At 38.3% G+C, this 21,718-nt stretch overlaps 2 protein-coding genes across 8 annotated transcripts; one reads left to right on the forward strand and one right to left on the reverse strand.

The window, feature by feature from the left end:
* Positions 1-483: 483 nt before the first annotated feature.
* Positions 484-6,773, reverse strand: LOC116263151 (protein DETOXIFICATION 44, chloroplastic-like). 2 transcript variants are annotated; one of them, XM_031642768.2, is made up of 13 exons: positions 6,281-6,773; positions 6,049-6,167; positions 5,770-5,907; positions 5,492-5,634; positions 4,668-4,803; positions 2,733-2,829; positions 2,488-2,588; positions 2,066-2,214; positions 1,837-1,908; positions 1,611-1,727; positions 1,434-1,529; positions 1,211-1,332; positions 484-1,139 (listed from the first exon to the last, which is right to left on the reverse strand). In XM_031642768.2, the coding sequence occupies exons 1-13, from the start codon at positions 6,553-6,555 to the stop codon at positions 1,073-1,075; spliced, it is 1,632 nt and encodes a 543-aa protein (XP_031498628.1). In that variant the 5' UTR covers positions 6,556-6,773; the 3' UTR covers positions 484-1,072. The 2 variants fall into 2 exon arrangements, with proteins under 2 accessions (XP_031498628.1, XP_049936261.1); XM_050080304.1 differs by having other exon boundaries at positions 2,066-2,229; positions 6,281-6,772.
* A 1,000-nt stretch (positions 6,774-7,773) lies between these two features.
* LOC116261908 (telomerase reverse transcriptase) lies at positions 7,774-20,776 on the forward strand. Of its 6 annotated transcripts, none has more exons than XM_031640839.2 (13): positions 7,774-8,180; positions 9,572-9,652; positions 10,339-10,404; positions 10,573-10,765; positions 11,230-11,658; positions 12,746-12,884; positions 13,324-13,462; positions 14,305-15,624; positions 17,017-17,702; positions 19,190-19,462; positions 19,731-20,004; positions 20,108-20,189; positions 20,343-20,776. In XM_031640839.2, exons 1-11 carry the CDS (start codon positions 7,830-7,832, stop codon positions 19,999-20,001), a joined length of 3,948 nt encoding a protein of 1,315 aa, XP_031496699.2. In that variant the 5' UTR covers positions 7,774-7,829; the 3' UTR covers positions 20,002-20,004; positions 20,108-20,189; positions 20,343-20,776. The 6 variants fall into 6 exon arrangements, with proteins under 6 accessions (XP_031496699.2, XP_031496700.2, XP_049935765.1 ...); XM_031640840.2 differs by having other exon boundaries at positions 17,017-17,122; positions 17,237-17,702; positions 19,731-20,189; XM_050079808.1 differs by having other exon boundaries at positions 19,731-20,189; positions 20,333-20,776.
* The last annotated feature ends 942 nt before the right edge of the window (positions 20,777-21,718 follow it).

A 21,718-nucleotide genomic window follows, 5' to 3' on the forward strand; every position in this document is an offset into this window, starting at 1 on the left:
GAGTTCCATCATGCCACTCAAATGGATGACTAACAGTTCGTCCATTTCTTGTCCTAACACAAGTGGTAGCGGAGAACTTGGGAGGAAACTTCCGATCACAACGGGTCCCGTGTAACTTCTGTTTTACCTGGACGATAAGGCATGTAAGCCATACAAACCTTATGAAAGGCGCACACATGGCAGTGTTGTCTCATATTTCTTGGAGCATTTTTGTTGTGTTCACTCTGTCTAAGAGATCAGAAGTAGCAATTGCCATCTCCATTCCATCTGACGGGTCTACTCGTATATACACTCGTATATACAACGGCCCAATCACCGCCACATGGACAAAAAAATGTCATATTTCTTGGTAAATTCCTGTCCAAAGCCCATCTTATTCATCCAAATTAAACGAGATAAGCCCACGTACAGAACTTGCAGTACATGTCTCCATTGCCATGCCAGGTGCCAAGGTTTCACTTCAAATCAGTATCGTACGTACGGTTCAAGCAAAATGAGAGATTGTCTAAAAATTGAACACCATGGTGCACTGAGAAAGAATACATTTACAAAAAATATTAGGGAAAGAACACGAGAGAAAGATGAATACGATGTACAATCTTCAAACTCTCCATAAGAGAGAGAATAAACACGATTTCTGCAAAAATGGGGACCTCGTAAATTCGGGACCTGATAGAGAAAGAGAGCCGAGATGGTAACCCAGTGGATTCCCTAAACGTGATGAGCAATATGGCAGAGAAAATCATTGCACTTTCGAACATGAGTGGCATCAAATTGGGGGTAATCTGTACACTTGATTCCCTCTTGTGTAACTTTTTTCACCCTCTTTTTCTAATGCAATCTGCATGACTGAATCTTCTGCAAGTATATATCCCTTAGCTCAATTTGGTTGATGAGAAAAACTGTATTGGCAGACAATCTGAAGTATCTTTCATCACATGCTGGTCAGTTCTTGTTCTTCTCTTTCAAGGCAGCCGCTAAATTCTTGACCAGAAATAACCCCATGAATTTGAGTTAGCATCCATTGCGTATACCAATCCCGTAAATGTATGTGAGCTTAATATAATAATTACTAGTCAACGATCTCAATGTCCACTTCAGTCGGAAGCATCTTCCATGGCCCAGCCTGGGTACTCAACCTGCACAATCAACCATAGTCAAGACAAGTTTCATAACCATCGAAGTAGAAATCTAGTTTCAGTTTTGATACCTCCAAATTCCTGCAGCCAACCGTAAGCTCATAAAAAGAAACAACCCTGCCCAGACTCCTGCGAGTCCAAAAGCATGTGCCCCCAAGAATAGGAACAATGAAGATGTAAATCCAACCAAGACCTGAACATAAGCATCAAATTTTCATTGCTATGTCCCTAAAATGCCGGAATCACAAGACACGCCCCAAGATGGACCAACTATTTTTCCAGACACACACATACCATGGAATATGCAGCATAATTGAAGTCTGAAACTCCATAATAAATCCCATCAAAAACAAACGCAAGAGCATTGATGGGCTGTGAGCCTGCAACAAACTGCAGAGGACCAGAAATATTAACCTATAAGCTATCACATCTATTTTCAGGAACTGAAACCCAGAACACAAGAGCTCATACCAGAACGCCAGAACGGACAATCTCCAATACAGAAGAATCTGTTGTAAACAGTTCCACAAAAATGCCAAAACAGAGATAGAGTAAAATAGACAAACCAATTCCTGTCAATAGCCCAATCTGGGGACATGAGGCAGAGAAGAATATATATCAGCTAGAAACAAACGATTTTAAGCACACATATGCAACTTCTAAAACAAGATGTTGGATAGTTTGTAACCAAATGCACCTGTAAAACCCTGTGAATGATTAATCGAGCTTGCTTGTAGTCACCTTGAGAATAAGCACCTGCAAGTAGTGCCTAAAACATAGAGCGATATAAGACTGCGAAGCAGAAAAAATTAGGAGTCGTGCATAAGCAACTCATGAGCACAAAGACTTGCAAAAAGTAAATAGCATATTTTCATGGGAATCAAGCCAAGCTAAATTTCCAAGCTAGATATCTAAATCAGACTCACCTGACCAGAAAGAGCTAAAGAATCATTAAGAAGAGACACTGCCAACCAAATCTGCAAACAAATCTGATGTGCAGCCATTGGAATTGGGCCTTGTCGTGCAGCCATAGATGTGCCAAGTGTAAAGGTAGAAAGCACCGCAATGGTTCTTCCTGTCAAAAGAAAACCTGAAGGGTGGACACACATAAGAGAATATGCCAGCTAACCGTCACACTTTGGCCGAGTATCCTTCAAAAGGGACTCCTGAGAGCCAGAATTATTGAAGGAATGGCCATAGTAATGGGCAGCACATCATGAAATCATATGATGTCTAGCCCAATGAATTAGTTGGTACTAGAAATGTTAGAAAATGTAAATGAAAGGAGTAATAAGAAGTGAACGAGTTAGACAGTCCACTTTTTTTTTTTACTAATCATACATCATACCTGAATTTATGAAACGATCTAACTGAATCATTTGAAGCTTTGGAGGAATAAGCATCACTCTTGAATTCAACTCCCACAGAAGAATAAGAGCAATCACATACCTGCAAAAGAGTAGTTTTATGGAAAGTGATCATGCAGCAGTGGAATGTTCAGAGGAAGAATAGACTATATTCAGTTGCTCAAAAAGAACAATGGAAAAAAACCTTAAAATTCATAGAATAGACAAATGGAAGGTCTCTCCATACTCAGACATTACAGTAGCAATGGCAGCACCACCAACACCCAAATTAAAAGTAAACATCAAGATCGGATCCAAAACCGCATTAAGTAAGTTTCCAGCACCTGTTCATTGGAAGCAACATCATTCTGTACATCAAATACTTTCACACGTACAAATGGAACACAATCTTCTGAAATTTCATTTTTAAATATGAAGAACAAAATCATAGGGTAACATAGCAGCATTTAAACAAAAAATACTCTTCCTTGATTCAAACATTGACAGATTAGATGTGGACAAATATGATTATCTAAAGGCTTTCATGATTTGGGATCAGGACTCGTTTTGGAACTAAAATTATTCAGTTTCAATTTATGATTTGGCAGGGCTGAGCTCCTGGGTTGCATTTTGCTTCACCATCAATATAGCAGTTGGTCATGTATCCAGGAACTGCAAGCAGCATTTGGACCCCAAACTAAGTTAATCTAAGCACTGTCTAATGAGAAGAGCAAAATTGCCAAAGGCTCTGACAGTTGCTGCCATGCTTAAATTGACCAAGTGTTGGAAATAAATGATTAAACAAAGGCCAGACCAACTGATCAAAAGGTGCCTATATTGCTTTAATTGCACATTATACACCCAAAAAAAGAACTTGAACAACAAAACATGCAAACTGACATAGTGACATGGTTGGATGAAAAGCCAATAATAAATAAATAAATAAATGAAAGAAATTATACTAAAGCATCTGAAAGATAAAATGCCAATCTTAAGACACAGCAATTTTTTTTGTATAAAAATGGTTATTACAAATTCATAAATATTACCGACTTTAATACGAAAGTGAAATTCACAGAAAACATTAGAGGAATTTATACTGTATATCCTGAAAGACAATATACCAATCATCACAAATCATAAGAGTTAAGCTGCAACAGTTTTAAGAAAAGGATAAGTACAAATTCAGAAATATTACTGAACCTCAAAACATACTGGCAGGCATGATCTTAGATTGACTTATGAAAGCAAACATCAAATGAATCAACAAAATTGCTTAAGAGAAAGGACCACATATCATAGGTAAATATCCAAAAATAATATATTGTATGGAAGTATGGAACTATAAATGGAAATAGTGATTTCAAATTTTCAAAGCTCGGCAGACATCAAAAAACTAATCAGACCACTTATATGAGCATGTTTTACCGACGCCCACCATGTGTCGGTAAAAACAAATCACATGTGTCAGTAACAGTTTTATCAATGCCCGCCACATGTCGGTAAATGCTTTACCGACACCCACCACGTGTTGGTAAAAATTTTATTACCGAAGTCCACAAACATCGGTAAAAAATTTATTTACCTACACACATAATGCGTTGGTGTAGAACGTGTGCACTGGAATGTCGGTGATAGTTTTCACCTACGTTTACTTCACCGTCGACCAACTCGAAATGTTTACCGATGCGTCACCATGTTTTACCAATGTGTTTCAGCCGTTGGTAAATCCTCGGTCTTTTTTAGTGTCAACAGATAGCACATTATCCCAAGGGTTTAGACATAGATGATAACAGATAGCTCATTATCCCAAGGGTTTAGAGATAGATGATTGCGCCAACAGCCAGTATAAGGCTAGGGGTTGGTTCTATTGTCATGAGCGTCAGCCTTCTGTGCAAGCCAAAGCAAACATAGGCTGTAGGGGCAGAGTTACTAGCCTTAGATTTTTACGTCACCAGGTGAGTGACAAAAGTATCTCAACCCAGGTGCAGTTTCCCTGCAACGTAAATGGCAAAAGAAAGAGAGAGAGACAGAGAGACAGAGAGAGAGGGAAGATGTGGTCTCAGTAGGTATTGAAGTATAAGGTTTCTATATATACAAAATCATGTGTGCTGGAAAAGTTCACTTTGCACAAAAAAAAAAAAATAATGACCATTTCCTTGCCCTTCACTTACGTACTCACCTATGGCATAAAGAGGAGTCTTTGTGTCTTTGAATCCACGAAATGATCCTTGTGCTGCGAGAGCTATGACTACCGCTGGAGCACCAAGACCTCTTAGTGCAAGAAACTGCTCAGCTGGTAGGTGCATTGGTGAATCCTGTCAAATAATTGGAAAGCTTTACTGTCACCCAACTGATTCATTAACAAATGCAGACTACATACGTGCTTTTGAAGAAAAGAAATAATCCAGAGGTTTTAGGTTGCAATAGTCTAAAAAATGTGCTGGATAAATTGCCTTAAACACCAAAGTGTTACAGACTTTTTCCATGATACTAACCTAATAAAAGTATCTCTATACAAGTCCAAGGATCACAGAGAATAAGATTAAGAAACTCTGCATCCATTAAAGCTTGAAATTTTCGCAACAGATGCTTCATCTTTGTAGGTTGGTCTGATCTAATGCTCTTTCATTGTGCATGTTTAGCTCGGCGATTTGGGAATCTGAAGCACTGTTTTCAGTGCCAGGCGACTACTTTACACTTTATCCTGAACCTATCCTGTGCTTCTTGATTTCAGTAATAGGCCAATGAATAGTATTTCTCGACAACCTGAATAAGTACTCGTTTGTTGTTGAAAGACCATTTCGCTGAAAGTCTAAAATAGAAAAAAAAAAATTAAAAAGACGTATCCACCAGAACCGAACTGCGTTCACAATGTGAATAAAGCAAATTATAGTTAATAAAAAATTCATACATTCTTAAGATTTCCTTTTTCAGGTTTCTCATACACCAATCAGCGCGATTAATAAAAGCAACCAATAAAACATCAAGAGATGCTTGACGTACAGCAGGTATACCCATGATATTCAGGAAGTACCCCGAACCAATTGATAGCGCAATTGCCTCTGCAATACCAAGACCAGCGGCGAGCACTAACGATGCTGAAACTGATGGAAGCACTCTCTTGGTTATTTCGCCCGTTGGTGATGCTGAAGCAAGGATTGAACTTTAAAGTTATCATGAACAAAATAACTAAACCTTAAAGATGCTGAAGTGGACGCCTGGTAAGACAACGCAATTACTAATTGGTCCAATTCCAGTCGAATAAACAGAAGGAGCATTACCATTTTCTGCATTACCGACTAGAACCTCTTCTTCAGCAACAAAGGACGTCGTGATATTGAGCAGAGGGATGTTGAACAGTTTTGACACCAGATTAAACACAGAAATTGAGACGCCAACACCAGCCAACTCGGCCGATCCTATCCGACAAACCAAGAGACAATAATAAGAAAACATATTCAAAACCCCACAAATGAATTCAACATAATCGACTTGAGAAGCGCGAATGCAGTGCTAGAAGGAAATCAAATTCAGGAAAACAAAGCATAACACAAAAATACCCAAATGGCCTATGAATGCGGTGTCGACCAAGGAGGTGACTGGATCTGCTGCAAGTGCCAACAAGGCTGGTAAGGCGATGGCAAGAATGTCTAGCACAAGTTGGTCTTTGACCAACTCACTGTAATTACAAGTTCAAGGACTCCAAATCAACAGATCTCCAAGACAACCAACTCAGAAAGGAAAGAAAGGAAAAAGATAAAATTATTTATTCGTGGATAGGAAGAGAATTACCTGAAGCTGAGTCCTTGCATAATAGTGCTCACCCATCCTCTACCCTTTTCGGCTTCTTTTGAAACACTAGCTTTTTGACGAGTCCTGGAATTAACCGTGTCATTCTTCGGTGAAGACTTTGCACGTACAGGAAGAGTATCAGCCACCAACTTTGTATCTCTCCTGCTTGGGTTCGGAAACTTGTGGAGACGAACAGGTGAATAGAAAGAGCAAGTTCTTCTGCGCTGCTGGGGAGGGTGAAAACATTGGACAAGGTGTGGCACTATTGCTGCCATATCTTGTTCGGCAGCCTCGCAATTGGTGGGCAGCTCTCCAAAACAAACAAAAGGCGAAGGGGAAGACGGTGTCTGTGAAAGAAGGAACACAAATATCAGCTTCCTAACGAATTAGCCACCATAAGTTCACGTCCGGCCATGGGCGTGAAGAAAACAAGCATTTAGAACAAGTGCAGTTTTCACGACCCTGGTGGTGACGCGCCTTCCGTTCCTGGGTGGCAGAGATTTTGTGGATTTAAACGCAGGTTTCTGAGTGAAGGTGAATGGCAAATCACGACCGTCGGGACTGGAGATCAACGGCTAGTATCGGCCGCCATCCCATCCTTGGCCTTTGAGTACGCCGTAGTACCGTCCTGTGGTACCACCCACAAGATTGGGTTTTACAATATTACACGACAAGGTCGTTTTACAATATTACACGACAAGCGTCGTCCCCATTGGAAGATGAATAAATCTTGTGGCTGTTACGGTAGGGGTGAGAACGAGCGCCGAGAAAAAGGAGAAAGGGGGAAATTTTCAGGTAACGAGCTTCTAGCGACGTGCGAGATTAAGAGAACATTTTATTCTCAAGGGCTTCTGGTTGGTCCCTTGATCCAAGGCCCAGATTTCTTGAAAATTTTTACCCGTGGTTTTTGTTTGCCTCGGACAAAAAGCTCAATAATTTACAGGCCGTTAAAACCCATCCACTCAAGAATTGCTCCAGTCAGCTCGGATCGCCTGTAAACCCAACTACACTTGTTTTTTTTTTTTAATTGGGTACTGGCTTCTTTGTTTCCAGTGAATAAGAAAGGTGAAAGCGAGCAAGCTAGCTTATACATCAATTGCACAAGCCAAAACAAATATTATGAGTGAAAATAGTAACATTTAAAAAGGGCGAATAAATAAAAAAGCATGAAAATGAGTTGAAGCAAGATAAAAATAGTAAGGAATTAAATGCAACCATTTATAGCAGTAGAAGGTTGTGTGTGTTATATCACAAAAAGAATGAAAGTAATAACAGAACAGTGAAATATTTGAGAAAATAGCTCATTTTTTATTTATGTTTTCAATTGGACTCGGGAATGGATTGAGAGAATCATACCGCGAGAGTGGGAGTGTGACCCAGACCCGCCGTCAAATAAGGTTCGGTTCCTGTTGACACCCGCATCACCCTACATAGAGTCGGCGCTTTGCCGGGCATTTCGCTTTATGAATGTGAAAGAACTCCCGCCTCTCGCCTTCCCTCGCCTTGGCAGGAGCGAGAAGGGAAGCAGGAGGACGAGGAAAGGGAAGTGATGGGCGACGGAGGGAATGGGGACGGCGTCGGAAGCGGGAAGAAGGTGGGGAAGAAAAGGTGGAGGAGGGCGCAGAGATGCCCGAAAGCGTTGAGGAGGGCTTACGGGAAGAGGGTGCGTTCGCTGCTGGAGGCGATCGTCTCTCTCCTGCCTCCTCCCAAGAAGAGTGAGGAGTGCCGGTGCAGAGGCGGAGGCTGCCTCGGGTGCGCCGACAATCCAGCATTCTTCATTCTTAGGGAAGCGGATGATGTGGAGTATAGGAAGCTTCTCACCCGGGGGTTTGCCGTCTTGCCGGAGGACGTCATTCCTCTCACGGAGTTTCTCCCGGATAACCGACGGACGCAGATTCAGGTCCAACTGCGACATGTCATTCATCGTCGTCATTGCTATCGTCATTCACTCCTCTCACCCCCATTATCGTCATGTCTATGAATGTCGTCTCTAGATGGATTTCCGTCTTGATTTCTTGTCGAAGGGCGCTGTCCGCTTGCCAATATCTTCTCTAATAAACGACAGGAGCATATTTAGGTCTGTCTATAAGACATCCTCGTTGTCATCATCATCGTCATCTTCCTCCATTATTGTCCTTGTTATCATCAGCATGGACCCACCTCACACAGCTGCAACACTGAGAGGCACAGATGGATTAGAACACCTAAGTTGCACCTCTTCCGTTATTGTTTGGTGGTCAGGTTTGGATTTTCTATGCTGGATTCAAGCGTAAACTGCCATCTCATTGGCCGTTGAATTACTAAGTTCAGGACTCAACTTTCTTTTATCATCCAGAGTTCTGGGCTTAGAACTTTTGTAGCTCTGTTAGAACTTGGGATTTTCTGAATTTGAGAAAACGCAAATTCATGCAGACGGAATTGTGTATCTGAATGCAAACTTTCAGAAATTCTAGCATAACTTGCACTATCTGTTTCATGTAGAGGAATCTTGGTCACAATGTTCCTGTTATTTATTCTCATTGCTTTGGTATTCGATCATCTTACATGTACAGTATACATTTTCTCAAGTCTTTTCCTTTTTCTTCTTTTTCCACGACAATGTGAGAAAACGGGCTTGGATTTCTTTCTCTTTTCCTTGCATAGAGAGCCTAGTCTTCTTTCTGCTTTTCCCGTGTTTATTTAAATTCTTATGTCAAATGACATCCATATCCTGATACCAAGGCACCCACTTATATGGGGTTGAAGACCTTAACTAAGAATTACAGGATGCATCAAGAGTCAGGACAGATGTAGATGACTTGATTACCTCTGAGCAGGAAGCCTGTTGCAAATGCTTCTGTTTCTTAATCAGAATACTATGAATATTGAGTTTTCATGACAAGTACCCAACCTTCTGTGTTGTAATAGCACATTTAATCCCTAAAACCCAGAAAAGGTGCTTATGCTTTTGAGACACTGGAGCAAAAAGGCTCACAAGCAGGTGCTTTAGGGTCAGCAAAAATAATTATCAACTGGGATATGAGTTGGGTGAAAAATATACCCTGTAGAATTCCTGAATTTTTCCCCTTGAAAAATAGTCAGTTTGGAAATTTGAAATGAGTAACTCAAGTAGTTTCGTAAAAATTAGTGTCATGGATGACAATTTTCGTTAGCTCTGTTGTGCTTTAAGCTTCGGTTCTTATGCTGTTCTCTTGTGTTGGAGCCCAGGAATTTGTATTAACGGTTTGGAATCTTTGGTTCCATACTTTAGGTGGCCTGTTTACCTGTTTCTTTTTGGGCTTTACATTCCAGGTTGTCAGAAACACAATCGAGTTGCTGATTGTCAACACAACAAAGAAGTGTTCCAATGTGATATGTTTTGGCTATGAGAAGGTCAAGCTTGTAACAATCTTAATTTACATTACTTTCTATTGTAACTTTTATCTCTTATTTTCTGGTTAGTGTATTCTTTTCCTCTTACAGCCGCTTTGATTCCCTTTTGTGCATTTGTTGCTCTCACTTTTCAGTTTCATTTTGTGAAATAATGTACTGTATTCCATGAAATTGAAGAATTTTTGTTTGGCACATCCGTTTCTACTTGAATTAGCTTTTGTGTGTGTGTGTCCTTGTTGATATAGTTTATAAGATAAACCCATTTCCTTTCTGGCTAAATGAATTGGAGGGTCAAGCCACACATTCTCTAGTGGTTTCCTGTTTTTAATGCTGGAACTACAGGACTTATTTGAAATTTATCAGACCACCTATGTTAAAGAAAAATATTCCTACTTGTAGGTTCATGCCTTTTCTTGGAATTGTTTTCCTCTTTTCTTGTTTTGAAAAGTATGTGTTTTATGAAATGAAAATTAGTATATCTAATAAATGCCTATTTTCACATACATCATGGGTGAAGTGGGATGATGCTATGTCACTTTGACATGTGCCATTTTACGTATTCTTCCTCTTTCCTGTATAAATTTGACTTGGTTAAATGAACGTATTATGGATTCCCTTCTTTCTTTTTTTGATTTTCTATATGGCTGCTTCATATTCTTGGATTCCTTTGTCTGTATTTTTTGCAGTACACCCAGTGCAGCCATGTTGTTGATATTCTCTGCATGTTGCCATGGAGTTTGCTTCTAAGTAGGGTAAGAAATTGATCTTGTTGTGTTGTGTACATAAATGCATAGTGTGTGTATTCTCCCGTGATTTCTCCCAGGCGACTATTTTCAGCTTTCCCATTTTATATAATCCTTGAGGTGCCGATTTTTCTGAAATCTTTGGTTAAAACATGAATCTCATGGAACTTGTTGCAGATAGGTGATTTTATGATGTTCCGCCTTTTGAGCTGTGCATCAATATTTTTGCACATTGCTAGGAATGATTACCTTCAAGTTACAGGCACTCCAATGAATGAGTTTTTGTGGTCGTCAATGACCTTGGACAGAGAGGTATCTTCACAATCAAGAATTCAGCATCAGTCGCTTATGGCCTGTCCTACTCAACATGGTGAGGTAACATGCTGTAGTATCTTTAAAATTTGTAATGCCTTCATGATGTGTCTGTTCAGGATATATTGTCTCGGCCTGTAGACTGTGCTATTGATAGATCAAACCTGAATGCTTTCAGACAACCAGATCTGTTCATTCATGTTATCTGGAACATTCTGTTTCATGGTTTCGGAAAGCTGAATTACTTTCTCTTTTTTGTATGCTATGCAATGGATTTAATATCAAATGTACGTTCTTTGCCGTTTGTCATTCGTTTAAGATAGGAGGTTTTTTACTGGTTCCAGTTGCAACTGTGATACAGCATATTTTTTCTGCTTGATTTTTTTTTATGTGTCAGCAAGTGATGGATTCATGCCATTATCATGAGGTTACGCTTATATATAGTATGTTCAGTGTCACATGTCTGTAGGGTATTGCTTAGGTTGCCAACTTCGTAGCTCTCTAATAGAGTGAATTTTGCAGCTAAAGTTTCTGACCATCACCTGGTGCATAAGGATGCAAATGGCAGATTCATGCATATCAGTTCAGTCAAAACCTCAAAATGCCAACATCTCACTACTTCAATTATCAGTGAACATTTCAAAGTGACTGCAGGCAAACAGAGAAAGCGCAACAGGCCATTTAGCTGGCAACGCAAAAAAAAGCAGAAACAGAAACGTGATCCCTGTGATGAGCATGAACTAGTCACTCTTCCTATTGCTAATAAAGATGACAAGATCTCCATGGGGATGGATGTGCCTGAACTCTCCATGGTGGATTCATATGGCAAAAGAAAGTTCAGTGACTGTTTTATGCGGTTCACTCCACAAAAACCTAACGGCAGCAAGTTAATCAACCGCAGACAAGTATTCTATGACTCAAATATTCACCAAACTGTACTGCCTAGTGGGCGTATCCTTTTGGACTGTTAATTTTCATTGTTTCCTTTCAAGCTATAATCTTTGGAAAATAGCTGAATGGTAGTCATTAAGCAAATATAGTGGCACTCCATGACTTGGGTGAAACTACTTATAGCAAGAGAATTATTAATTCTTGTGGTTGGCATCCTTCATCTCTGCAATTGCATAGTGGATATGTTAATGTTTGTTTTTTATGATATGTCAGTGAAACATGCAGCCCAACAAGGAAAGAATTAGTAGATTTCTAGCATCTGGTGGAGCAATAGTAGTCTGAACCTTAATGATGATAAAAGTTAAACAAAGAAATACAATCCAGTTATGCCAATAGAACATGATAAATAATCCTCAAGATTGATGAGACATCATTCTATGGATGTGCTTCAAGACTTGAACCAAATGACTAAATAGATTAAACTTCCTACTGTACATCTCATAGCAATCAGTGATACATCTGTAGGTCATGGTTTTATGTTTATTTAATCAAGGTATCAGCACTGAGTGTCTTCTGCATTGTCATACTCTTGGCAGAAAAATTTGTAGGCATAACTATAGGAAGAGAATATTTTTTTGGTGTGAGGATTATGTTTTGTGCTGATCAGTGGCCTATGCTTAGCTAGTTATTCACTTGAAATTGTCATGAGAACGATCGTCTCATGACCGAGGAACATGTTAAGTATATAGAAACTTTGTATCGTCAATAGTTTAGGAGTTGTAGTTTAACTCTGTTTCAATACCATGCAAACAAAGTAGAGAAGCGGTCCTGAATATGGAGTAGAAAAGTACAAATTGTTCATGATGCTTGAACATAATTCGAGTGATTCCAAAGAACTGAACTTCTCAGGTGTGTGACAGTAAAATATAGATGGGCTTGTTATGGATTGTGCAAGCAGTGTAAGTTTACAGTGCAAAAGATTAGCCATGTGCTGTCCAAATAGAAATGTATTTTCTGGAAAGTTCTTCACCTGTTTTGGTGAAGGAAATTTCAGCTTACTTTGATGTTGGTATTACAAATTATTTCTCTAAACAAGGAACTCTTCTGCAGAATTTTGTTTGGTAATATTTCCTTATAGATCTTACAGATATATTACTCAGATTGAAACCTAACAATCGTTCTGCCATTGACCTTATAAATCACGTGTTTTGCGTTTCTGACTTTGACAGCAAAGCTGTATTTCCTTCAGTCCCTGAAGATGGCAACAACAGTTTATTTAGGAAATCGTAAGTGCTTGTGGATTTTGGTCGTGTTTTTTTCAGGTTGGTAATTTAATTGGATATGGTACCTGGGGAAACATCAGCTAGAGGAATTTCCTGTCCATGTATATGCATAGCTAGTAGACTAAAAGATACTAATAAGCCATTGCTGTTGCACCTTGGGCATGTATATGGCTGCACGGAAGAATGTTCCTAATGATATTTGTGCTACAAACTGCATTACGACAAGTTAGTTTGATTTTCTTTCCCTGAGGGACAAACTCTAAGCTTTTAATTAATCTTAGGTCTTGATAGTTCTGCAAGTGTGAATGGCACATGTGATATTTGTCAGTTCATAACAGATCATTGATTTATTGCTGCTACTGTTAACTTTTTTTGCCCCATTAGTATTGCTAGTGAAAGTATCCCTGGTTCATTTTTTAGTTCTGGTCTTGTGATTCAACAGCAGCATTACAGTCTTGGACTTGTTTAAAACCATGATACGAAATGCCAAACGTTGCCAGTTTGTGCGGTTACTGGAAAGGCATTGCCCAATCCATCCAGCTATTTCCTCCCAAAATCAATCTCATGAACATGTGCTGAAGGTGCGTTTCCTTGCAATTTTGCCTGAGTTGTTCTTCAGTGCATATAATTGCCTTTCTAATTATTTTAATTTGACTTTTGTCCTTAGTTGGTGACTGTGTTTACACAACTTTTTGTTCTATTGCCAAAAGATATAAATTGAAAATATTGTGCATTTCTGCAAACTTTGACTTTAGTTCCTGTTTCCTTTGGCATAACTTTCTCTTTTTTGTTTAATACAAAAATAATTTTTTTTGTTTAAATATATTTTTCTGGGAGAAACCCTTTTGTCAGATAATGCATTAGGATGCTTATGCTTACATTGATTAATGAATCCACAGGTAAAAGCGGTCTTTCTAGATCTTGGCTTATTAAGCCTGTTCTGAGATGTTGAGTGGCTGGTGACCTGTTGGTGCGTAGGACAGTTATATTACCTTAACATTTACATCCATGTTTGAACTGAGTTCTATCTTGATCTTGGCTTGCTTGTTAAGCCTGTTGAGAGAGATTGGGCACCTAGTAACTTATTTAGGCTCAATACAGTTGTAGTTAGTTAGTATGAAAGCCATGCTTGCATTGAGATCTCTCTGGATCTTGGTTTGTTAAGCCTGTTCAAGGAGGTTTGAGCAGCTGGCAACTACAGGAGCTTAAGACAGTTTTGTAAGTACGTTTGCATGTAGGTGTCATGGTAGCCCTTATTGTTGATAATGCTTGTTTTGATCTTGTATGCATGACTTTTGTTCTAAAAAAGCCACTTGGATTCTTTTCTTGCTTGGAAGATGTGGTATGTTGCATATAAGAAGAATTTCTTTGTTACTTTTTTTTCTTTATTCATTTCTGATAGACATTCATTTCTTCTTCTTAGGAATCCGCAATAGGGTTTCCATCTACAAACTCTGGATTCAAGATAGAAGCTAGCCCACTGATAGAACCTTCAGGAAAAGAAGAAATTGCTTCTGGGGAAGCTATTAGACTTCACGAGGCATATGATATGAATAAGTCTTTCAGTAAACACAAGGAAGTTGTCTCATTTATATGGGCCGTTTGTAGAAATGTGGTCCCAAGTCCATTGCTCGGTCATCCTTGCAACTGGAGAGCATTGAGGCAAAATATTGCCAATTTTGTCAAATTACGAAGATTTGAGAAATTTTATCTAAAACATTGTATGCATCAGGTGTGGACATCGGGCTTTCCATTTCTTTCTGAATTTACTAGTATATGTCACTGGCATGCGTTTAGAAATGAGGAATTGATTACTGAAGCTTGGAAGGATTGTGATCTTTCAGCCATGAAAAGCTCCTTGCACAGGAAGTTGGTGGAAGTTTGGATCTTTTGGTTGTTTTCATGCCTAATTGTACCTGTTCTGAGAGCGAACTTTTACATAACAGAGAGTGAGAATGGCAGACATGGTGTGTTCTATTATCGGAAGGTCTTGTGGAAGAAAATAATGAAGAAGTACATTGATAACTTGCAAAATGAAAACTTCCAGCTTTTGGATGCTTCTGCTTGTGCAAGCGCCAGTGAGAAGTTGTTCTACCCTAAGGTTAGGTTTCTTCCTAAAGAGAATGGAGTAAGGCCACTTGTAAGTTACAAGTCATCATACATCCCAATCTCAAGATTTTCTTCATGCAACCTTGGCAATATAACAAACAAGCAAGTGGTGATGTCTCCTAAGGCTGCACCACATGAGGTGAAATGTTGCTGTGCAAAGAATGGCAAAAAGTATCTTACCAGTTCTAACTTACAGGCAACAGCAAAACATTCTCCTTTTCCATATCCCATGAGAGACGATATACGTGATCTGTATGTTATACTGAAGGGGATAAAATTGGACAATCCAGACTTGTTAGGTTCTTCTGTATTTGATTACAATGATATTTATAGAAAATTTTATCATTTTCTTGCATCATTGAGGAGGAAGTCATTGTCCTTACCTCGAGTCTTTATCGTTGCTTGTGATGTCTCCAAGGCTTTTGATTCTGTTGACCAAGAAAAGCTTCTCCATGTGATGGATGATATCCTTCAAAAGCAAGAGTATCATCTCAGAAAGTATGTCCAAGTTCGTTGCTCTAAAAGGTCACTGGTGGTGCATCATGATCATCTGTTGGTTAATCATGGCAAATGTAGCTATTCAATTTTGGCCTCTAAGCAGTCTGGAGCATCACATTCCATTCTTGTTGATCAGGTATAGAGTCTTCAGTTCTTGTAAAAAAAAGTTGTAGCAAAGGTATATTTTTATATGGTTAAATCTTATATGCATCAAAATTTTCTGGGGAATTGAAGTACATCTGCAGTTACCTGCTTTTGCGTTCAAAATTCAGGTTAATATGAAATTTGGCTCTTTGCTTATTTAAAATGAAAATATACATGACTTGTTGAGCGTCTGGTAGAGCAAGGACTTCTTCAGTTTTTATCATGTGCAGAATAAAAAGGCTTGGGTAGGTTATAAATGTGAACTCACTGCGTCTTACCAACAACAATTTCGTACTTATTCTTTTTTGGAATTAGAAGCCTGATTACATTCTTTTGGAAGACGCGACCATTATACATGCAAATTACTATATTGTGCTGACTGGTTGTCTTGGTCCAATCCATTGTCATAGATATTGCGAGATTAACGAAAATTTCGAGATATTTACGAAAGAACAAGTAAAATGAAAATATCAAGAAAGTCTTGCAAGCTTTTGAAAATCTTGGCAAAAATGAATATCTCTTGATTTTTTTGTGTGGTTTTTTCCGATTTTTGGTCTTTTTTCGCTTTTCAATTATTAGTTTTCTCATTTATTTTATTTTTTTCAAGTTTTTTAGGATTTTTTATTTTTTTAAAATTTGCTGAGATTTAACCTCAAATTTTCCCAAGAAAAACCAACTTTGTCTTAAAAATATTTAACGAAAACCTCGCTGATATTTTCCCCTAAACGATATCTGTGACATTGGTCTAATCTGCTGCTTTAATATTTGTACTTTATCAATTACAAGCATAGCCATGAATATTATTTTCAGGTTCTCATTGGTGAGGTTTTTCTTTGATATTTTTCGGTAAAGTTGATTTTTTTGGAAAAATTCCAGAAATTGAAAGAAAATCAAAATGTTAAGTAAAAATATAATGGATGAGAAACTAATAAGGAGACATAAAAACCATCTCACTTTAAGTACCTAAAAGGCTAAAACAAAAGTTGAAAAAATGAAAACAGCAAATGAAATAAAAATAAATTAAAAAATACGATAAATTGATTTTTAACGTTTTTTTTCAAAATGTCACGATTTACCTTTTTTTTCATTTTAATGTTTTTTTCGAAGATATTGTGATATTTTTGGTTATGGTCACACTTATCTGGTTTTGTCTTTGTCAGGAGCAGTGCATATTATCTCTCAAATCCTGGTCTATATTACTTTTGGGTATTTTATGCAGTTTCTTTTTTTGCAGGTAAAACAAAATTTACCACATGAGAGATATCCAATAACTTCTTTTGTTCAGTTAGTTTGTAAACATTAATTAATGCAATGAATAATCTCTTTTTTGCTCATATTATGATTTAGTGTTTGTGTTCTACAGTAACTTTTTTCTTGTCCATAGGCTTCTACAAGAAGGATTGGAAGGGATGAGCTTCTTGTTTTCTTAAGCAAGCATATTAGAAAGAATATATGGAGGCTGGATGGAAAACTTTATCTGCATGAAATTGGTATACCTCAAGGGAGCATGATATCGTCTTTCCTTTGTTCATCTTATTACGGCCATCTTGAAAGAAACATAATCTTTCCTCTACTTGGAAAATGTTCTGTGCCACTTTTGTCAGAATGTCAGAGAGCATCAAAAATGGAGGAGATGATTGGATCATTTAATTCGGATAAAGGAAATACAGATGAAACAAGTTCATGCCATGGAGTGAGGAAGACAAATTCATTGGGAGAAAAGATAAAACAGTTACAGGTGAATTATGCTCAGGGCAGGCTCAGCAGTGATAGTCAAGACAAATTTGCACCCTCTTCCAGCTTCCTACTGCTCAGGCTCATCGATGATTTTCTGTTTATATCTTCATCTATGGAACAAGCTGCCAGCTTCTTTTTGAGGATGTACGAGGGATTTGAAGAGTACAATTGCTGTATGAACAGTAAAAAGTTCTGTATGAACTTTGATTTGCTTGTTGATGGTGGGGCATTTCCACAAGGAACGTATATGGGTGATGATGGAGTGACATTTATTCCGTGGAGTGGCTTGCTTGTTAACTGCCATACACTTGAGGTCCAAGCAGACTATACAAGGTAAAGTTTTACAAGCTCCATTTTCGTTTTGATGTATCACCTGCCTATTTGAATCTTCTCAGTCGGTCAGTACTCGGTAGCGCAGACAGAGTTTTCATGAGAATGATATTTTATCTGTGGTTCATACAAAAATTACAAGGTACTAGTAAAGTTTCTTTATTTATTTTCCTGCTAACCTGCTACTGTGGCAGGTGATGAAAATGCCAATGGCAGGTCTAGAATTAGCTTTATGCATACGGCATACTACATACTACTATTGCTACTATTGGAAGTTTTATGCATGTGAAATTTCTGAAAGTTTTTCATCCTTGGATGGGTGGAGTTGTGCAAGATATTTCGACTCCTTGATAACAGTCTTGGGCAGCCATTTTTTTTAGTAAGATGTAGTACCTTGACACCTAATTTAGAAAGGTCTAAAAGGGACTCATTTATCCTTTCTTTTTCTTGTTATTCTACTTTTTCCTTTCTTCTTCATCCTCCTCTTTCATTCTCTTTCTTTCTTCCTTTACTGTTTTGGCCTGCCTAGGTCACCTCCTATTCCTTTTCAAAGGTTCACCATCTATGCTGCCTAGCCCTTTTGTTTCATCTCAAATTCTGATAGCAGACTTGAAAATCAAGTTCAAATGTTGTTAGATAATCACAAACACGATTCTCACACAAGTGCACTAAGGCATAATATAAAAAATAGAACCTCTATCAAGGGCCAAAATGCCTAGGAAAGCATAGTGAAGAAAGTGAAAACCCCTAATAAAGAATGCATAGCCAAGAAAGTGAAACCCCCCGCTAAGGGAAGCATAGCCAAGAAAAAGTGGATGCAGCTACATCCACTAACAGGTTGTGCTAGCCAGGCAACAGCTGGCTCAGTCTTGGTCAAAGGCCCAAATTAATCAAGACCTGAGTTACAGAATTAAAAAAACATAAAAATAAATAAACAGAAAATGTGGAAACCAAGAAGCAAAACAGAATTATATATATATATATATGAGTGAGTGACTGATGACTTTGGTTATCTAGAGTCACTCAGCCATCTAACCAAGGCCGTCCATCTAAAGCAGATAGATGGTTGAGAGAAAACAATGAGAAAAAGGTGTAAAGTAATATTAGATGATGGAAATGCCCATCACCTTTTTTTCCTTATTTTTCTCCTAACCATCGTCATGTTGGATCAGATTGTGCAGATTAGATGGTTCGATGACTCTAAAAAGCTAGTCACTATTCTATTTTCCTATATATATATATATATATATATATATATATATATATATATATATATATATGTATGTATGTTTATCTTGTACTTCTGTATGTCATGTTTCCGAGAAAAGGCACTATTTTTTAACCTTAAAAAAATGTTATTTGCTATATAAATATCTTGGTAATCATGCATGTGCATGTATCTTTATAATTGAACGATGGAGTGGAGCTAATTACTTACATGAATGATAAACACAGTGGAATGTGGATGACAGTGGCATGTGTCTGTACAGGTACTGGGGCGTTCATTTAAGTTCGACACTTACTGTTTGGAGGTCACCTAAGCCGGGTCATCATTTGAAGGCAAAGTTGTGTGACTACATGCGACCCAAATGTCATGCTTTATTGTATGATTCTAACATCAACTCTCCAGCTGTTGTCAGATTGAATGCTTATCAAGCCTTTCTTTTATGTGCCATGAAATTCCATTGCTATGTATCTTCAATGCCCAGTGGCATGCTTTTCAGTCCAACCTACTTCTTGGAGATGATTGAGAACTCTATCAGGTTATCACTGTTCAATTTGCTTATATCTACTTGTAATGTCTTAAATAATATTAAGGCCATGTGATTAACTAATGCTAAGCGCAATATTATATTAGAATGTTCTGCTATTTTTCTATGTTTCTGTTTTTTTTTTCATTTCACTAATTGACTTAATTGGCTGAATACTTGCTGCTAAAATGATTTTACATCCTTGGGATAATTTCTCTGCCCAACAGTCTAATTTGTGCTAGATCCTTCGTGTGATAATGATGGTTATGCTTGATTTCAGCTACACGTTCAAGCTCATCCAGAAAAGGATACATTGTGTTCGCTCTGAGAAGGGCCTCAACCCCATTCTTCAGCTCAAGAAGAAAGAAGTGAAGTGGCTAGGGTTCTCTGCCTATATCCGTGCACTTAAAAAGAAACAGTCCCGATACAAGGAGCTTTTAGTGCACCTGAGATCCAGGTTACAGGCTTGCAGTGGAGCAACATTATCATGTGAGCTGAGATACGCTGTTGAGGATTCACATTCCTCAGCATTTTGGAAGATCAAATACTAAATGGTAACCGAACTTATACATGTTTAATGTCCATAAAATGATTGGGTATTTGCATATCATTGATCTGTTCTGTACAATTTTCGTGTGGAACTTTAAATCATTCGAGGAATCTGAAATCAAGCTCTTTAGAAGTCCAGTCAGTCAAACATGGGCACAAGAGAAGATGTGAAAGCGTGCACGGAACCCTGGTAATCAACCTTTTCTGCACTTCATGTTTAGCTAGAGATAGATGTAATAAAATCTTAGCTAAATATTTTACACCTCAACGTGCATTCGTCTGAGGATGGAAGCTGTTATGAAAGCCTCTGCTATTTGCATTCAGTTATCTTAGTTTCACGCAGGTGTTTGATTCGTTCGTGGTTGAAGAAATATTGCAAACTGCTTTGGCTTGTGTGTAGAAGAGATTGAATATTGGACGAGGAGATGGGATTGCCAGTGCCATTCGTTTAACTGCAGTGGTGTTTGTACAATCTTATAGCATGTAAATCTTCTCGTGCATTTTGAAAGCTGATTTTTATGTTGGTGGGGCTGACCAAGACGTTCGGGACGGTGCGTGCTGGGTAGAAAAACGTATCCCTTCCAACCATCTCTCGTTGGCTGTGTGAAGAAAAAAAATTGCAAAAACTTTTTGGATTGTAACATGCTAAAATCGTGTTGAAGGCATAGATTCGGCCTTTAGCTTAGAAGATACTGTTTTGACATTAAACTTTTAAAAAAAATTCTTGCTTGACAGGTATCATCCATCGGTTGTAGCGTTGATGGATGTCACCTTAAAGCAGTGGCGCCTTCTGTTCCATTTATATTCTGTGCTTAGGTTGATCAGAACACAAAGTTATTGAGTCACATTTTGAAGGGATTTAATGGTTCATGATTAGGAATTTTTTAACTGTCGTGACCATGAAGGGAGGGCAACCATAACTTGTGCACTTATGTGGTTTGAAAGCAGTTAGGACGTGATCCCCAGGGAAGGTTGCCTGTCTTCGTCAAGGTTGCACGCTTGTGCTTAACGGGCTCAAACCAGCATGCTTCTTGTTTGGTGCTCTGTGGTTGCTTTTATGTGATCGACGATTGGTTGTTGAAATGAAGGCCCTCGTCTCTCCAGCTTTTCTTTAGTATTGTTTGCGGATGGCTTCCGGTGGTTAAAGGGCAGGCCGTAACTATATAGACCACTCAATCGGCCTGCTAAAAAATAAAGAATTCTACTCCTTGCTTGATCTGTAAAGCCCAGAAACTGTCCAGCCTCGGCTCTCCACTTTTATTTGTTTTTTCTTAGCGAGCAAAACCGTGAATTAAAAATCAAAGCAACGACTTCACGCATCAATTGCATTATTTCATACATAGTACAAATATGGGGTCAGCCAACGTATGGGAGGACGAAATACACATCCTCAAGGGAACCGCATTATGGACTATGATTTAGTTCATATATGGAGGTTTGTATCGGAAATACCAGTTTTTGAATGCCAAATTGAATATAGACAACTGAATTGAATGAGTTCAGAATTTGTCATTCCCAAAGCGGAAGTTGCATAATCGAAAACCGATATGGACTAGGAAGTTACTTTTCACCTGTAACTTGAAACTAGAATGATTTTTATGGTTATTGTGCCCGTGAGGAGTGACTTTTTATAGGATTTTATGTTTCTATATGTTAGAGTGATTCCCAATCTGCTGAAAACATAAAAAAAGACTTAGAAGAGTTAAACAGCGGCGAATT

Source organism: Nymphaea colorata, chromosome 10, assembly GCF_008831285.2.
Source record: "Nymphaea colorata isolate Beijing-Zhang1983 chromosome 10, ASM883128v2, whole genome shotgun sequence".
Taxonomy (NCBI): Eukaryota; Viridiplantae; Streptophyta; class Magnoliopsida; order Nymphaeales; family Nymphaeaceae; genus Nymphaea; species Nymphaea colorata.

Bases quoted from the DNA above. Each gene is read 5' to 3' on its own strand.
- LOC116263151 (XM_050080304.1), bottom strand. From the start codon at position 6,555: ATGGCAGCAATAGTGCCACACCTTGTCCAATGTTTTCACCCTCCCCAG. The intron at 2,589-2,732 runs GTATGGAGAGAC...ACTCTTTTGCAG, and splicing joins ATTGCTACTGTAATGTCTGA to GTATGTGATTGCTCTTATTC. The intron at 2,230-2,487 runs GTATGATGTATG...TCCACCCTTCAG, and splicing joins AGATCGTTTCATAAATTCAG to GTTTTCTTTTGACAGGAAGA.
- LOC116261908 (XM_050079808.1), top strand. From the start codon at position 7,830: ATGGGCGACGGAGGGAATGGGGACGGCGTCGGAAGCGGGAAGAAGGTG. The intron at 11,659-12,745 runs GTATCCTTTTGG...TAGATCTTACAG, and splicing joins AACTGTACTGCCTAGTGGGC to ATATATTACTCAGATTGAAA. The intron at 19,463-19,730 runs GTTATCACTGTT...GCTTGATTTCAG, and splicing joins ATGATTGAGAACTCTATCAG to CTACACGTTCAAGCTCATCC.